At 35.9% G+C, this 18,131-nt stretch overlaps 1 protein-coding gene across 4 annotated transcripts in view; it reads right to left on the bottom strand.

Annotated features, from left to right (window-relative positions):
• TUT4 (terminal uridylyl transferase 4) overlaps nucleotides 1–18,131 on the bottom strand; it is a 109,402-nt gene that overhangs the window by 79,427 nt on the left and 11,844 nt on the right. For 2 of the 4 annotated variants that reach the window (XM_069479976.1, XM_069479977.1), the window contains exon 2: nucleotides 1,512–2,325. In XM_069479976.1, the coding sequence (XP_069336077.1) occupies nucleotides 1,512–2,232 (721 nt within the window). In that variant the 5' untranslated portion in view covers nucleotides 2,233–2,325. Of the gene's footprint in view, nucleotides 1–1,511; nucleotides 2,326–18,131 lie in introns of those variants that run through there. The other 2 variants (XM_069479978.1, XM_069479975.1) reach the window with 1 other exon arrangement.

Raw genomic sequence — 18,131 nt, forward strand, 5'->3', positions numbered from 1 at the left:
TCAAGATTACGAAGTTATTAATTGGAGAAGATGGGAATTCAAAACCCATGTAATTTCACTCCAGAGCCCATACTCTTAACTATCTCACAATGGTCACCTTGATTATTTTATTGCCTTTTTAAAAATAACCTGTAAATCAGGTTTTTCACTAATTCCAGTGATGAAAACCTTAATTAAGTGATCTTAAGCACCAGTATTTCCTAAACTTCAATCATTCAGGTGTCACCATGTTCAAATTTTTGCCATATCTAAACATTACCAGCATTATTATTTACTTGATACTCTCTCTAAATATACTTATTTTTTACAGTTGGCCTTGTCCTAAGCTCTATGTGTATACAATTAGGAGCCTGATTTTTTCTTATACACATAAAGATAACTATTAAAATTTTTAAAATGTCTATCCATATTCCATCATCTGTGTACCAACATAATTAAAAAGCTATTTCTGAATTCTTTACCATTGTTTCTCAAAGTGTGGCAAATAATGATTCACAAATGGCTGCTTTTTATTTCCCCATCAACAGCAGGATAAAAGTTTATAAAAGGAAATTCTTTAATTTAGTCAAAATCAGGATTAAAGTTACTTGAAAGATATGGAAAATATTTCTAAACAATTACTTAAAACAAAAATCAGGACCCAGAACAAAATGAATTTTATAACTGCTGTCAGTAAATAGTATAACAATGTTATATCTGTTTCCCTTGTTCCTGTCAAAGAATTTGCTGCCCTGTAGCCAAAAGGATTTTCAAAAAATCTGATCATAGCATTACCTTACTTAAAACTCTTCTCCTGAAGAACATTTAGGGGATTACAATTTAAATTAAAAAACAAAAAAAAAAAAAAAAAAAAACTTCAATGGCTTCTCAAAAATACTCACGATAAAGTCTAAACTCTCCATCATAGCTTACAAGGTCCTTGATTCTCCAATGTCTGAGTGTTCTTTCAGCTGCATTATTTGCCACTCTTTACCTCAACTCCCTGCTCCGGTCATAGTGAGTCTCAGTCATACTCAGAGTCGCATGTTCATATCATGCATTTTTTTCAACCCAGAGTCTAAATCTCACAATAATGTGAATTCTCAATTTGAATTAAGTTTTGGGCACTAAAAATCACTTTACCTATGTATATCACCGCCATCAGACTAGAGGTCTAGGTTTAGGACTGTGTTTTTTCCGGTTTTCCATTGTAAACACACATTTGATGCATAACAGAACTCAACACAAACATATTTAGCGAATGAGCAATGTATTAATATTATAAAGACCATTTCAAAAGAGTATATGTGTGCATCCGCATCCATATCAACTAAAGGAGCCACTGAAATTATATTTGCACAGCCTTTTTACCTACCATAATAAATGGAAAGGCTTTTTTGTAGCTTTAGGAGCCACATTACTAATGTCCTTTTGTAATTAAAGTAGTTAAACCAGAGATAATCTAATAAACATTATTACAGGAAAATCCCTCCCAAAAATGTGACTTGTAGAATAATCTAATCTGTACTTACTCAAATCATCCGATATGTCTTCAGTTCCTGAAGCACTATCATCAGAATCACCAGTATTATCTGTACATGTTTGTTGATTCTGAGATTGTGGTGAGTTTTGCAGAGCAGATTTTTTCCCCTCTACAGCTTCAATATTCACTTTGTCCACAGAAGTAAAGGAGCTTGGAATTTTTTTTCCAATCTGTTGTAATTCTGTCTGTCTCATGTTTTCTTTCAACGGTAAACTGGGTACCTTTTCTGCTTCTGCATGTGACCTGGGCACCTGTTCTGATTTCGTCTGAGAACTGGGTGCTTTTTCTGCTTTTACTTGTGAATTAGGTGACTTTGGGCATTTTTCTGCTTTAGCCTGTAAACCGTGTGTCTTTTGTAATTTTGCCTGTGAAATAGATGCCTTTTCAGTTTTCACTGGTGAAGTAGGTAATTTTTTTGCTTTGCAATGACTCTGATCTCGAAGGACTAACCCCAAATCTTTAGGGCCTGGAACACCAGCAGCATTTACTTTACATGATTTCACTTCTGTTTTTTCTGTACAATTATCATTTTGCTTATTTTTTTTACTACTATTCCTATTTGGAGAGCTGCTTCCAATTTCTTTTAAAGATTTATCATTTCTAGCTTTCAAAGTTTGATTAGTTATAACTTTAACTGCTTTGCTTTCTTCACAAATAACATTCTTCTTTGGTTCATGATTTCCACTTTTAGAGGTCTTAGACTCTTCCATTATTTGAAAACCTGCTTGTTTCCAATTGTGATACTGTAAAATGGCAGATCTCCAGTAGTTGAAATTGCTTCAAATCCAGTTTAGGCAAGCAAACTATTGGGTTAAAAAAAAAAAAATCTGTTATTCAAAATGCAAAAAAAAAAAACCCATGTTTTTAAATGGTGAGGCATTCAAAAACTTTTAAAATTTGTTCTCAAAACTGAATCATAAAAAAAAGTCAAAACTCATAAAACTATATGAGAAGGAGTTAAAGCCCACTAAGTAAATAACAGCCAAATACTCATCAAGGGAAATCAAATGTAAGTATAGCCTCAAAACAAAGGATTTTTAGAGAAGCAAAAGTTGTTTTACATTACTCTAAGAATTTCAACTAACAGGAAAATAAAACCTGCAATTGATGGATCACAATGAACATAAAAGGAAATGGAATAAAGAAAACACAAGAATTCTAATCTTTACGTGCTCTATATAATGCAACTGTTTATAGAATCCTAACCAGTAAGATCTTGCCCACATGACTGTCTTACTAAATAGTTCCTATTTATACCTCTAACCTACTTCAAACTTGACTCTCTAAACATAGGGAAATAATGTCAATAGATTTTCTCCACCTCTGAAGTATAAATGAGTTTAAATAAATTCTTCCGAAGTAAATTTTAAAAACCAATAGGTACCCAGAGTTAAAGAGCAACAGTAATAGGCTGGGCACAGTGGCTCACTTTGGGAGGCCACAGAGGGAGGACTGCTTGAGGTAAGGAGTTCAAGACCAGTCTGAGCAACAGTGAGACACCAGTCTCTACAAAAAATAGAAAAATAAGCCAGGCTTGGTGGCCAACACCTGTAGTCCCAGCTACTCGAGAGGCTGAGGCAGGAGGATCACTTGAGCCCCAGAGTTTGAGGTTGCAGTGAGCTATGATAACATCACTGCACTCCAGCCAGGGCAACAAAGAAAGATCCTGTCTCGGGGGGAAAAAAAAAAGTAACTAATATTCTTTATGATACTATAATGGTGGATATATGTCATTATACATAATGACATAATGACACAGCATGCACATTACCAAGAGTGAACCCTAATTTAAAACTATGGACTTTGGGTTGATGGTTCGTCAGTTGTAACAAACATGCTGCTCTGGTGCCAGGTGTTGTTAGTGGGAGAGGCTATGCTTGTATAGGGACAGGGTATATATGGCAACTCTACTTTCTGCTCATTTTTGCTGTGAACCTAACATTGCTCTAAAAAACAATGTCTAAAAACAGTGAAAGAATAACAAAATCAATCAGAAACATAATTTGTTTTAAAATGTAACAGGAACAATTATGTTGAGAAAGAAATACTAAATTTACCACATAGTACAAACTATAAACCAATGAAAATACTGCATCTTGTTAAATTATTTGTTAGAAATACCTTGTATACTAAGTTTTATGGAAATCAGGATTTTTTTTTACTGTTCACCTTGCCCTATCTGCCTTAAATTCAGATGTATGTCTCTAAACAATGATTAATAATACGAATAAAAGCTAGAGTCCTTCTGCCAGCAAAAGCAAACTGCATGGAACTAAAAGGTAGCATCTTTGATTTTAATAGTTAATTTACTAAATTACAAATTTGGGCAAACACTTCTAATCATATAACCATACATCACATAAACATAAAAAATTACCTAAAATAAACAGCTCAAAATACAAGTCACTTACTCCAAACTATCTGTGTGTACGCAAAAAGATACTTCCAGGAGAAAAAAAGAGAAAAAAATTAATTGAACTTACCTAGGTGTTTCTACACTAAAATATGTTACTCAATTCGGACCTAGCTTTTATAATTCCTGTTTGTAGTACAGTCTTCTACATTCTGCCTTGATCTCTATCCAGAGTGATATTGTCTTTTATTTTAAAAATTTATTAGGTTCTTCTTTCTAAAGTATTATACAAAGTAATATTTTAAGAAATTGATAAAAATGAAAATTTAACTAAAAATCATACTAGATTTTCACCATTAATTTCTTTTTTATCTAACATTTTCCAGTAAAAGCTGCAGCAACTTACAACTGTAAAAAAAAAAAATGCTTTTGCTCCTAGTTTTTATATATTTGAACTTTTCAATCAATGTATTTTGCTTTGCTTTCATTATCCTTGATAGGTGCTTTACATAACTGTCAAAAGAGTTGTCAAAACATATGGCTATTTCTAAATTCTTACAGGAACTGCTGAAAATTCTTTTTTTAAAAAACTAAAATAGCTATCCAATTTTCCCAGCACCATTTATTGAATAGGGATTCTTGACCCCAGAGTATGTTTTTGTCTGCTTTGTCAAAGATTAGATGTCTATATAAGGATGGTTTTATATTTGGATTTTCTGTTTTGTTCCACTGGTCTGTGTCCCTGCACTTGTGCCAATACCAGGCAGTTTTAAGAACCACAGCCTTGTAGTATAGTTTGAAGTCTGGCAAATTAATACCTCCCATTTTGTTTTTATTGCTTAAAATTGCTTTCGCCATAGGAGGTCTTCTCTGATTCCATACAAAGTGTATAAGTGTTTTTTCTATATCTGTGAAAAATGATGTTGGTAATTTAATAGGGATTGCATTGAATCTGTAGATCACTTTGGGTAGTACAGACATTTTAACAATGTTGATTCTTCCGATCCATGAGCATGGTACGGTTTTCCACCCATTTACAAGTTCTGCTATTTCCTTCCTCAGTGTTTCATAGTTTTCCCTATAGAGGTCCTTTACCTCTTTAGTTAAATATATTCCTAGATATTTTATTTTCTTTGTTGCTATTTTGAAGGGCACTGAGTCTTTAATTTGGTTCTCCGATTGACTGTTATTGTCATATATGAATGCCTCTGATTTTTGTGTATTGATTTTGTAACCTGAGACTTTGCTGTATTCGTTAATCAATTCCAGGAGTCTCTTGGTTGAATCCTTGGGGTTTTCCAGACTGAAACAGGACCGGCAGCTTTCACCTCTCACAAAAATCAAATCACGGTGGATAACAGACTTAAACCTTAGGTGTGAAACGATTAGAATTCTAGAAGAAAATGTAGGAAAGACTCTTACAGACATTGGCCTAGGCAAAGATTTTATGAAGAAGACCCCTAAGGCAACCACAGCAACAACAAAAATAAATGAATGGGACCTGATTAAATTAAAAAGCTTCTGCACAGCCAAAGAAACAGTCACGAGAATAAACAAATCACCTACAGAATGGGAAAAAATTTTCTCATACTACACATCAGATAAAGGACTGATAACAAGAATCTATTTAGAACTCAGGAAAATCAGCAAGAAAAAATCAAACAACCCTATCAAGAAGTGGGCAAACGACATGAATAGAAATTTTTCAAAAGAAGATATAAGAATGGCTAACAAACATATGAAAAAATGCTCAACATCCCTAATCATCAGAGAAATGCAAATCAAAACCACAATGAGATATCACTTAACCCCAGTGAGAATGGCCTTTATCAAAAAGTCCCAAAACAACACATGTTGGCATGGATGCAGAGAGACAGGAACACTCATACACTGCTGGTGGGACTGCAAACTAGTGCAACCCCTGTGGAAAGCATTATGGAGATACCTTAAACAGATTCAAATAGACCTACCATTCGATCCAGCAATCCCATTATTGGGCATCTACCCAAAGGAACATAAGTCATTCTATGACAAAGACACCTGTACCCGAATGCTTATAGCAGCACAATTCACAATCGCAAAGATGTGGAAACAACCCAAATGCCCATCAATTAATGATTGGATTAGTAAATTATGGTATATGTATACCATGGAGTATTACTCAGCTATAAGAAATAACAGTGATACGACATCTCTTTGGTTCTCCTGGAGAGTTGGAACCCATTCTATTAAGTGAAGTATCCCAAGAATGGAAAAACAAGCATCACATGTACTCACCAGAAAATTTGGTTTCTCTGATCATCACCTAAATTCACATCTGGGAATGATACCAATCGGATATCAGACTGAGGTGGGGGGTTGGGGGAGGGGATGGCTGTATGCCTACATGATGAGTGCGTTGCGCACCGTCTGGGGAATAGTCACGCTTGAAGGTGCTGACGGGGGGGGGGGGGGTGCGAGGCGGGGATGAGTGTATACCTACATGATGAGTGCAATGCACACTGTCTGGGGAATGGACACGCCTGGAGCTCTGACTTGGAAGGATAGGCAATACATGGGCAACGTATGTAACCTGAACTTTTGTACCCCCATAATAAGCTGAAATAAAAAAAGAAAAAAAAAAAAACTAAAATGGGCTCTATTTCTAAAAGATTAGTTTTACCTTATCTAGTAACCACAGTATCTTTAAATTTTCTTTTTTGTGGGTCTTTTTTTATTTTTATTTTTTGGAGACAGGGCCTGCCTCTGTTGCCTAGGCTAGAGAGCAGTGGCGTCATCATAGCTCACTGCAACCTCAAATTCCTGGGCTCACATGATCCTCCTGCCTCAGCCCCCAAGTAGCTGGGACTACAGGTGCATGCTACCACACCTAGCTAATTTTTCTATTTTTTTGTAGAGACATCATCTGGCTATGTTGCTCAGGCTGGTGTTGAACTCTCAGCCTCAAGCGATTCTCCTGGCTCAGCCTTCCAAAGTGCTGGGATTACAAGCATTACCTGCCCAGACAAAATATCTTTAAATTTTCTAATGTTATCATATTAATACTATAATGATTCTTTAATAATTTTGTAGATGTTATCTTACTGAAAAAGGCCATAAGGACTTGATATAACAATATTGACTGGTTGGGCACAGTGGCTCACACCTGTAATTCCAGCACTTTGGGAGACTGAGGCAGGAGGATCGCTCGAGGCCACGAGTTTGAGACTAGCCTGGGCAATATAGCGAGACCCTGTCTCTACCAAAAATTAAAAAATAAATAAGCTGGGTGAGGTGGCATATGCCTGTAGTCCCAGCTACTTGGGAGTCTGAGGCAGAAAGATTGCTTGAAGTCCAGGAGTTCTTGGCTGCAGTGAGTTGTGATTGCATTACTGCACTCCAGCCTGGGTGGGAGAGTGAAACTCTGACTCTTAAAAAAAAAAAAAAAAAAGTTGATCCACAATTTTTCCTTATGAAACTTTTTAGACACATTTTTTATTCTTCCACTCATAAAAATCTCTAGAAACCAAATTTGTGTATATAAATAAAAGCTACAAAGATTAAACAAAAAGTCAATGTACCTAATATAGATAAGTGCTGGTGGGTAGTTTAAGACTCAGAAAAATTGCCAGGTTTTACTTTAAGTAAGTAATTTTTTCATATAACTAAAAGTACATTTAAATTGTAAACAGGAACATGTGTTCTGAAAAAAGACTATACTTATACAAATGAAAATCCGATTCATTATCTAATCTTCCCCATCTTTTCTTGTTAGAGTAGCAAATATTCCTTAAAAATTTTATAGCAAAATTACTATTTTCAACTTTTTCTTTTACTTTGAGCTATGAAGAGTAAAATATTTTCCGAAAAAAGTTGTAATTCCTTGAAATGAAGTTTTCTCTAAGGAGAGAGGGTTTTGAAAGTAAGGCTCATTGATTCCCAGTGTACCCTCACAGCAAAAAACTGGTTGAACCAAATAAAATTAATGTTAAGCCTACTTTCTAGTTCTTGGTTACATCTTTAGAATATGGCAAATAGATATTAAATGAAATTCTAACCTTAAATGACAATTATGTCTTTATTAATTATCAAAATGCAAAGAATTTTTAATGACTCTTTTTAAAAGTTTGAATAATAGAAGAGTAAACAATAGCATTTATTAATAGAATGTATTCCATTCGTTTCTAAATAAATTATTAAGACATCAGCATCAGTCCATTTCTACTTTTAGTTCTTAATCACATATTCTATCTTGCTTGAATCCTTATAATGCCCAGCACAACGCTAGATACTTAGCAGACATCCAAAATCACTAGCCATTAAAATACTATCCACTGCAGACTAATGTTTTCACATCCCTCCTTCTCTGCTGCAAATTTTGGCAGAAATTGGAATTGTTTCAAAAGAAATTTTTGATACCTTTCTATAATACTCCATCATTCAATTAGCTGAATGACTTACAAGTTCTGGGGCCTGAGACTTAAAAGGCTTGTTTGGATACACTAGCTTAGAAAGTTTACCTGAAATGATTATTGCAAAATTAATGGAGAAGCTAATCAACAGCAATAGTTACCACTCAAGTAACCTTTTCATGGGACAGACAGGGAAACTACTTTAAGGTATAATTACAGAAAGCTATCAGAAGTTTCTACTGCTTAAAAAAAAAAAATTACATAATGAACCAATTTTCAGCTAAGGCCTCCAATCACTGAGGCCCACACTAGCCACTGGATAACCCTGAACAGGAAGACAAGTAGATGGATCAGCTGTCTTTACAGTCTACTCGAAATAAAAAAATGTTATGATTCTATGAAATCTTAAAACAGAGTGATACTAATGTTACATTGGTTCTGATAATTTTATAAGTTATAGAAAATTACCAGGGATCTCTCAGGATCCATAAAGTAAAAGCATTTATAGACAATGCTCCCCTCCCCTACAGGAAAATAGCTTGCTAAACAAAAAGGAGTCTAGACTGAATTACTATACATGATATATACTTAATAAGTAAATTCTAAATAATGACTATATTATTAAACATTTCTAAAGTCATTAAAATCTTAATATACTTTGGCATAGGTAATTGGTTATTTTTAGCACTGAAATACTAGCAGTAATAAACCAAACTTAAAATAATGATTAGCTAAGTATTTCTCATATTTTAGCATTCATTAGAATCACCTGGAGGGCCCAACCCCAGCGTTTCTGATTCCATAGGTCTGTCTGAGATGAGGCTTGAGAATGTACATTTCTAATAAGTTCCAAGGTAATGCTCATGTGGCTGGACTTGGGGCCACACTTAAAGAATCACTGCTCTAAGAAGTGGTCCTGAAAGTAGAAGTGAAGGGAAACCATTCTACCTCTGTAGAACTTTACACACAGTGAATAATCTGATTTATGTCAGTCTCCCCACTAGATTGTAAACTCTATGACATAAGAAACCTTTTCTGGCCAGGTGCGGTGGCTCATGCCTATGGTCCTAGCACAGTGGGAGGATTGCTTGAGGTCAGGAATTCAAGACCAGTCTGAGCAAGAGCAAGAGCAAGACCCTGTTTCTACGAAAATACAGAAAAATTAGCTGGGCATGGTGGCATACACCTGTAGTCCCTGCTACTTGAAAGGCCGAGCCCAGAAGTTTGAGATTGCAGTGAGCTATGATGATGCCACTATACTCAAGCCCAGGCAACAGAGCAAGACTGTCTCAAAAAAAAAAAAAAAAAAAAAAAAAAACAAAAAGCATCTACTGACTAGTCCTACTACAGTAAATAAGGATTTGTCTGTCTCAAACATCCCCCTTAGAAACAGAACTGTACACACAAGTATTTCCCCACCCTAACCCCATCCTCCCCGTATGATTTTAATAAGACATACCAATATCATTCACAGCTGGGCCAAGTATTATACTATGGCACAGAGTTTGCTAGATGTTTATCAAAATTAAAATTCATTTTCTCCTTTTTCCTGAGCACACTACTAGACTACATTTTCCAACTTTCTCTGCAGTTAGGTGTAGCCTTATGATCAAGTTCTTACCTCCTCATGTGATCTTTCCCTTCTCATTGGATAAAATTCTTAACCATACAGCTTCAATCACTCAACAATTATGTTCTAATCCAGACCACTGAGTCTTAAACTTTTGCGTATTGGAATCAACTACCAAATGCAGATTCTGATTCAGTAGACTGGGGCTGAGGCCTGACATTCTGCATTTCTAATAAGCACAAGTGATGTCCACACTATTAGCCCTTGGCTGTTCTTTTGGCTGAACAACATAGTCAATGGAACTTGGGCCCCTGAATGACCACATGGAACAAACTACTTATCTAGATCTCGTGACCACTTACCTAACAACTAATTTATGAGAAAGGATTAAATCTATTTTTTAAGCCACTGTATTACTGGATCTAGCCATTTGAATTAAGTAATGCATATACTATAATCACATTTCCCTTTTGGTATAATTTTCAGTTTTACCTAGAATTAATTATTTCTTTATTTTTCCTAAGCTTTTTCTATGTATCTATTAATAATTCATTGACACAACTATAAATATCTGTTCAAAATCCAGAAATAAAGCCACTTATCTACAGCCAACTGATCTTTGACAAAGGCAACAAAAACATACTCTGGGGAACACTCAATAAATGGCGCTGGGAATATTGGCTTGCCATATGCAAAAGAATGAAACTGGACCCCTGTCTCTCACCATTATTAAAAAACCAACTCAAAATGGATTAAAGATTTAAATGTAAGACCTGAAACTATAAAAATACTAGAAGAAAACCTAGGGAAAAGTCTTCTGGACATTGGTCTAGGCAAAGAATTCATGATTAAGACCTCAAAAGCACAAGCAAGAAAAACAAAAATACACAAATGAGACTTAATTAAACTAAAAAGCATCTGCAAACAAAAAGAAATAATCAAGGGAACAGACAACCTGCAGAATGGAGAAAATATTTGCAAACTATGCAACTGACAAGAGACTAATATCCAGAATTTATAAGGAACTTAAACAACTGTGGAACTCAAACAACTCAACAAGGAAAAAAAAAAAAAAAGAGGTAAAAAGTGGGCAAAAGACATGAATGGAGGTTTTTCAAAAGACATACAAATGACCAACTACCATATGAAAACATGCTCAACATCACTAATTACCAGAGAAATGCAAATTAAAACCACAATGATCACGCCTGTAATCCTAGCACTCTGGGAGGCCGAGGCGGGTGGATCGCTCAAGGTCAGGAGTTCGAGACCAGCCTGAGCAAGAGTGAGATCCCGTCTCTACTAAAAATAGAAAGAAACTATATGGACAACTAAAAAAATATATATAGAAAAATTAGCCGGGCATAGTGGCACATGCCTGTAGTCCCAGCTACTCGGGAGGCTGAGGCAGGAGGATCGCTTGAGCCCAGGAGTTTGAGGTTGCTGTAAGCTAGGCTGACGCCACGGCACTCACTCTAGCCTGGGCAACAAAGTGAGACTCTGTCTCAAAAAAAAAAAAAAAAAAAAAACCAAAACCACAATGAGATATATCATCTTATATCAGCCAGAAAAGCTATTAATAAAAAGTCAAAAAATAACAGATGCTGGCAAGGATGCAGAGAAAAGGAAATGCTTATACAATTTTGGTGGGAATGTAAATCAGTACAACTTCTACAGAAAACAGCATGGATAGTTCTCAAATCTCAAATAGAACTAGCATTTGACCCAGCAATCCCAATACTGGGTATCAACCCCAAAGGAAAAGGAATCATTATATCAAAAAGATACCTGCACTTATATGATTATCGCAGCACTATTTACAATAGCAAAGATATGGAATCAACCTAAGTATCTATCAACAGATGACTAGATAAAGAAAATGTGGTATATTTACACAGTGGAATACTGTTCAGCTATAAAAAAGAATTAAATCACATCTTTTGCAGCAACTAGATGGAACTGGAGGCCATTATCTTAAGTGAAACAACTCAGAAAATCAAATACTGCATGTTCTCAATCCTAAATGGGAGCTAAATAATGTGTACACATAGACATAGAAGGTGGATGATAGACACTGGAGACTTGGAAGAGCAGGAAAGTGGGAAAAGGATGGATGATGAGAAATTACTTAATGGGTACAATGTACATTATTAGGGTAACAGATACAGTAAAAGCCCAGACTTCACACTATGCAATATATACATATAACAAAATTGCACTTGTATCCTTTAAATTTATGCAAATAAAAAATACATATAGGCCGGGCGCGGTGGCTCACGCCTGTAATCCTAGCACTCTGGGAGGCCGAGGCGGGTGGATTGCTCAAGGTCGGGAGTTCGAGACCAGCCTGAGCGAGACCCCGTCTCTACTAAAAATAGAACGACATTATATGGACAACTAAAAATCTATATAGAAAAAATTAGCCGGGCATAGTGGCGCATGCCTGTAGTCCCAGCTACTCGGGAGGCTGAGGCAGTAGGATCGCTTAAGCCGAGGAGTCTGAGGTTGCTGTGAGCTAAGCTGACGCCACGGCACTCACTCTAGCCTGGGCAACAAAGTGAGACTCTGTCTCAACAAAAAAAAAAAAAAAAAAAAAAAAAATACATATACACTCAATGTGTTCAAAGACATCAAGTAATTTGTTTTTATTGTTGTATTCTTTTTGGATATCTCTTTTTGAGAGCTTTCTGGTCATTACTAGACTTCCACTCCAGTTATCATCCTGGGACTTCCTTTCACTATCATCCTACCAATTCCCTTCCCCTCTCTCATGTTAACTCTTCTTTTTTCCTCTTCCAAGATTTACTCCCGCTTTTGGTGGAACACATTCTCCAGCAACTTTCTATTCATAAGAAACAGCAAAGATATTGAAGAAAACTATTATGCCCCATTCTGGTATTTCATTCTATGTAGGGGGGTTTCTATTATTGTAACATTTCTGACCTGTTTCTACTCCCCTCATTCATTCCTTATCTAAAGAGAGGAGATAACTTATTTTATCAGTGAGTTTGGAAAAATAATCTGGGCAAAACTTGGCCTCTTCCCCTATCCTTCCTCTTTAGATCCTGCTGTCCACAGAGAAGCAAATCCCATGCTGTTCCTTCACACTCTAACATTTACAGGTGTAAGCCTCACATAGGGCCTGCAGTTCTTCAGCTCTGCCTATGCCTGAAGGGTAAGTCTGCCTAATTCTGGCATTATTAGTAAACTACTTGAAAGTATTAATATAAGCCTCATTCTCCAAATTGAACCTTATCAATAATAAAAGTATATTCTAGTCTCCATATGCTTCATCTCACCCAATTTGTTTGGAATTCAGGAAAGCAAAGAGAATGCTATTTACTGGACTCCCTTAAACTGTAACAGGACGTAAATTTTACAAGACTTTGCATATTTGAAATGTCACAATTTGTTTAGTTAGGTATAAGATTCTAGGTTAGAAATCATTCACTCAAAATCTTACAAGTTTCTTTTCAATGATTTCTAGTTTCTAGAACTACTGCTGAGAAAATTATGCCATTCTTATTCTCTGCCTTTTTTACTGAACTGTTTTTTTCTCCATGGAAACTTTTAGGATATTCTCTTTGTCTCAGCATTTTGAAATTTCCAAGTAATATGTCCTGCTGTAGATATTTCTTCATTCATTTTGCTGCATATTCAGTTACCTCTTTTAATCAGTAATTCACATCTTTCACTTCTGGAAATTTTTTCTTGTAGTTTATCTTCTACAATTTCCTCCTTTCCACCTTTTCTGTTCCCTTTCTATAGCTCCTATTAACTGGACTTTGGGCCTCCTAAATTGCTCCTCTAATTTTCTTTTCTCTTTATTTTTCCATCTCTTTTTGTTCCCCTTCCTAGGTGATTTCCTCAACTTTTTCTTCCAATCCTTTTATATTTTTACTTCTAAAAAGTCTCTCACTCTCTGATTATCCCTTTTTACAGCACTAATCTTGTGCTGTAAATAATCCCTTATTTCTAAGAACACAGTTTTTCTGAAGCTTTTTCCTGCTTCCTGTGTTTTTTGTTCCCTTGCATTATTCACTTTCTTCTCTAGCAAGCATATCAACATATCAATAATAGGAGTCACAGAAGAAAGAGAGAGACAGAAGGGTGTAGAAAAAATATTTGGAGAAATAATGGCCAGAAACTTTCCAAATCTGATGAAAGGCACAAATACACACATCCAAGCAGCTCAATTAAACTCCAAGGAGAATAAATTCAAAGACATCCACACTGAGACACAATATAGTCAAACTGCCAAAACCAAAGAGAACTTTGAAAGAAGCAAGAGAGTTTAACTCATCAAGCACAAAGGTTAACAGCTGATTTCCCATAAGAAACCATGGAGGCCAGAAGGCAAAGGGGTGACATATTTAGGACCTGAAAGGGGAGGGAGGAAAAAAACTGTTAACTAAGAATTCTCTGGCCAGCAAAACTACCTTTCAAGAATGAAGGAGAAATTAAATTTCCAGATAAACAAAAGCTGAGAAAGTTCATTACCCTACAAGAAATGCTAAAAGGAGTTCTTAAGCCTGAAATGAAAGGATATTAGACATTAACTGAAATCTATAACAAGAAGTAAAGAACACTAGCAAAAACAACCTATACAGATAAATATAAAAGCCAGTATTATTGTACTTTTGGTTTGTAACTCTTGAATTTTTTCCTTTTACATGATTTAAAAGACAAATGCATAAAAAAATCATTATAAACCTATATTAATGTGCACACAATATATAAAGATGTAATCTGTGACAATCAGAATATGAACAAGGAGAGACAAAGATGTGTAGGAGCAGAGTATTTGTATACTATTGAAACTTAGTTGGCATTACTAAAACCAGGTTGTTATAAATTTAACATGTTACTTACATTGCTATCCCCCAAGGCATCTACTAATAAAACACACAGATACGTAGAGAAGGAAATCAAAATGGTATTCTATAAAAAAATCAACTAAGTACATAAAATACAGTATTAGAGGAACTGAGGAACAAGAGCATATAAGACATATAGAAAAGAAATTGCTAAATGGAAGAAGTATATCCTTATCTGCAATTACTTTAAATGTAAATGAATTAAACTCTCCAATTAAAGGCAGAGATTGGCAAATTGGATTAAAAAAATATGATCCATGTATCATCTATCTACAAGATGCACTTTAGATTCAAAGAGGTTGGAAGTAAAAAGGATTGAAAAAGATGTTCCATGCAAACGGTAACCAACAGAGAACTAGGGTGAGTATATCGTCAGACAAAATATGCTTTTTTAATGCAGTTAGGTTTATGATCACAAATATTAGATCATTAAATATGAAATGTCCGATTTAGAATCACTAGTTTATTATATCTCAAACAAGAAACAGTACAATTAATCAAAATATGCGCCTAAACTATCAACACAGTTTTGCCATTTTAATGGTAGCTTGTTTAGGTCAGCAGTGAAGAAAGCGTGTAGGATGAAATCACAAAAGGCATTTTCCACAGCTTGTTGACAATTGAATGTTTTTCCTTGCAAGAAGTGGTCTAAAGCCTGGAAGAAGTGGTAGTCAATTGGTGCAAGGTCTAGTGAATACGATGGAGGAGTTTCCAAGTCCAGCCTCTGTAGTTTGAGCAGCATTGCTTGTGTGACATGTGGTTGAGCGTTGTCTTGCAAGAGGATTCGCCTGTCTCTATTAACCAATCTCAGCTGCTTAATTGCAAGCATCCTCATCATTTTGTCCAATTGGCTGCTGTAGACATACACTGTAATCGACTGACCAGGTTTCATGAAGCTGTAGTGGATAATACTAATACCAGCACTGGATCACTAAACAGATACCATTAGCTTTTCTTTGATGAATATTTGGTTTTGGACTGTGTTTCGGCACCTCATCTTTATCCAACCATTGTGCCAAACACTTGCAATTGTCAAAAAGAATCCATTTTTCATCACACATCACAATATGTTGTAGAAATGGTTTGCCTTTATAGTGTGACAACAAAGAAAGGCAAGCTTCGAGACCATTTCTCTTCTGACGCTTGTTTAATTCATGCAGAACCCATCTATCCAGCTTCTGCCTTGCCAATTTGTTTCAAATGGTCCAATATTGTTGGAATAGTAACCTCAAACCTTGCTGCTAATTCATGTGTAGGTTGAGATGGGTTTGCTTCCACTACAGGTTTAAGCTCACATTATCTACCTTGGTCTCAGGTTACCCACGTGGGTCATTTCAAGATTAAAATCACCAGAACAGAACTTCTGAAACCATCGATGTACTGTGCATTCATTAGCCACATCCTTCCCAAACACTTTGTTGATATTTTGAGCTGTCCGCGCAACATTGGCTCCACAACAGAACTCATACTTGAAAATAATACAAAAATCACAAGCCAAACCATGCGTTTGAAAGAATGAGGATGTACCTTCACAATAAAAATAAAACAAGAAGTGTCAAAGTGAAATGCCAGAGATAACTGTAAAACTTAGTACTTAAGGAAATCAGACATTTCATACTTAATAAGCCAATACAACTTAAGTCAAAACAGGTTACAAGAAATAAAGGGCATTATACACTGAAAAAAGGTTTAATCCAGCCCAGGCCTGGTAGCTCACACCTGGAATTCCAGCACTTTGGGAGGCCGAGGCAGAAGGATTGCTTGAGGCCAGGAGTTTGAGACCAGCCCAGGCAACATAGCAAGACCTCATCTCTACAAAAAATTGAAAAATTAGCCAGGCATGGTGGCATGTACCTGTAGCCCTAGCTACTTGGGAGGCTGAGACAGGAGGATCCCTTGAGCCCAGAAGTTTGAGGCTGCAGTGGGCTAAGATCATGGAACTGCACTCCAGCCTGCACAACCAAAGGAGAACCTGTCTCAAAACACACACACACACACACACACACACACACACGGCAAAAAAAAGGTTTAACCCAGCAAAGACATACAGTTATAAACATATACATACTTAATGATGGAGCCCCAAAATATATGAAGCAAAAATTAAAAGAATTGAAAAGAGAAGTAGTTCCACAATCAAACGTGGAGACTTCAGTACCCCATTTTCAATAATGGATAGAGCAATCAGACAGAAGATCAAAAAGAAAATAGAGGACTTGAACAACACTATAAACCAATTAGACATAACAGATACATACAAAAGACTCTGCCCAACATTAGCAGGATACACATTCTATCTACCATGGGCATTTAACATGAAAGACAAATATTAATAAATGCTCTTGTTTTGGCCACTGAAAAGGAGGGGAGGGACATGAATGACCAAGAAATCCCATCTTATCTTTTCTTACTCATGTTAACTTCCCTGAACTAACCATTTATGCTAAAAATGTTGACACAGAAGGAAAGGGAAAGATAGTGCAATTCATACTTCCTTTTTCTTTCAGCCCTGCCTTACTCATCAGCAAGTCAAAGACAGTGTTAGTAAAATGTGCAAGTATCAAGAAATAACGTAAAAAGTTGAGTGAGTTTTGTGAAGCATTTACACCATTCTGGTAAAAATGAAATATACACACAAGTACAAGCTACAAAATACCAACAATTCCACATAAGAGTTAAATGCTCTTACATTTGCATCTAAAATTGGCATTGCACAATATAAAGATGAACAGTACAATTCATGCTTAATAATTTAAAATATTTAATTGTTCTTTAGAATGACATTTAAAAGTAAACAAAAACCACCATAAGTTGAGAGAAAGATTGCTGAAGAAAGGTAAAATGTTTATATTTTAGTACCTTTAACAGCACTTTCCTCTTTTTTTTTCCTTTGGTGACAGGGTCTCATCCTGTCGTCCAGACTACTAGAGTACAGTGGTGTCATCATAGCTCAGCACAACCTCAAGTGCCTAGGCTCAAGAGATCCTCCTGCCTTAGTCTCCCAAGCAGCTGGGACTACAGGCACACATCACCATGCCCAGTTAATTTTTCTATTTCTTGTAGAGATGGGGTCTGGCTCTTGCTCAAAATTGTCTCAAACTCCTGGCTTTAAGTGATCCTCCTGCCTCAGTCTTTCAGAGTGCTAGGATTACAGGCGTGAACCACCGTGCCTGGCCATTCCTGCTTTTTAAACAATGGGCCCTGAATTTTCACTTTGCATTGAGCCCTGCAAACTATGTAGCTGAGGTTGCATTTTTTTCAAGAAAACAAACATAAATCTAGAATGAACTTTAACAAACATTATTTGTCAACATTCATATATAAGGTGCTGAGTTGAAAGCTGAGGATACAAAGATAAATAAGGAACTCATATCTAAAAGGGGAGGTAGTTATATACACAAATAATGATATTGTGACA

The sequence above is a fragment of the Eulemur rufifrons genome, chromosome 8 (assembly GCF_041146395.1).
Source record: "Eulemur rufifrons isolate Redbay chromosome 8, OSU_ERuf_1, whole genome shotgun sequence".
NCBI classification, from domain to species: domain Eukaryota; kingdom Metazoa; phylum Chordata; class Mammalia; order Primates; family Lemuridae; genus Eulemur; species Eulemur rufifrons.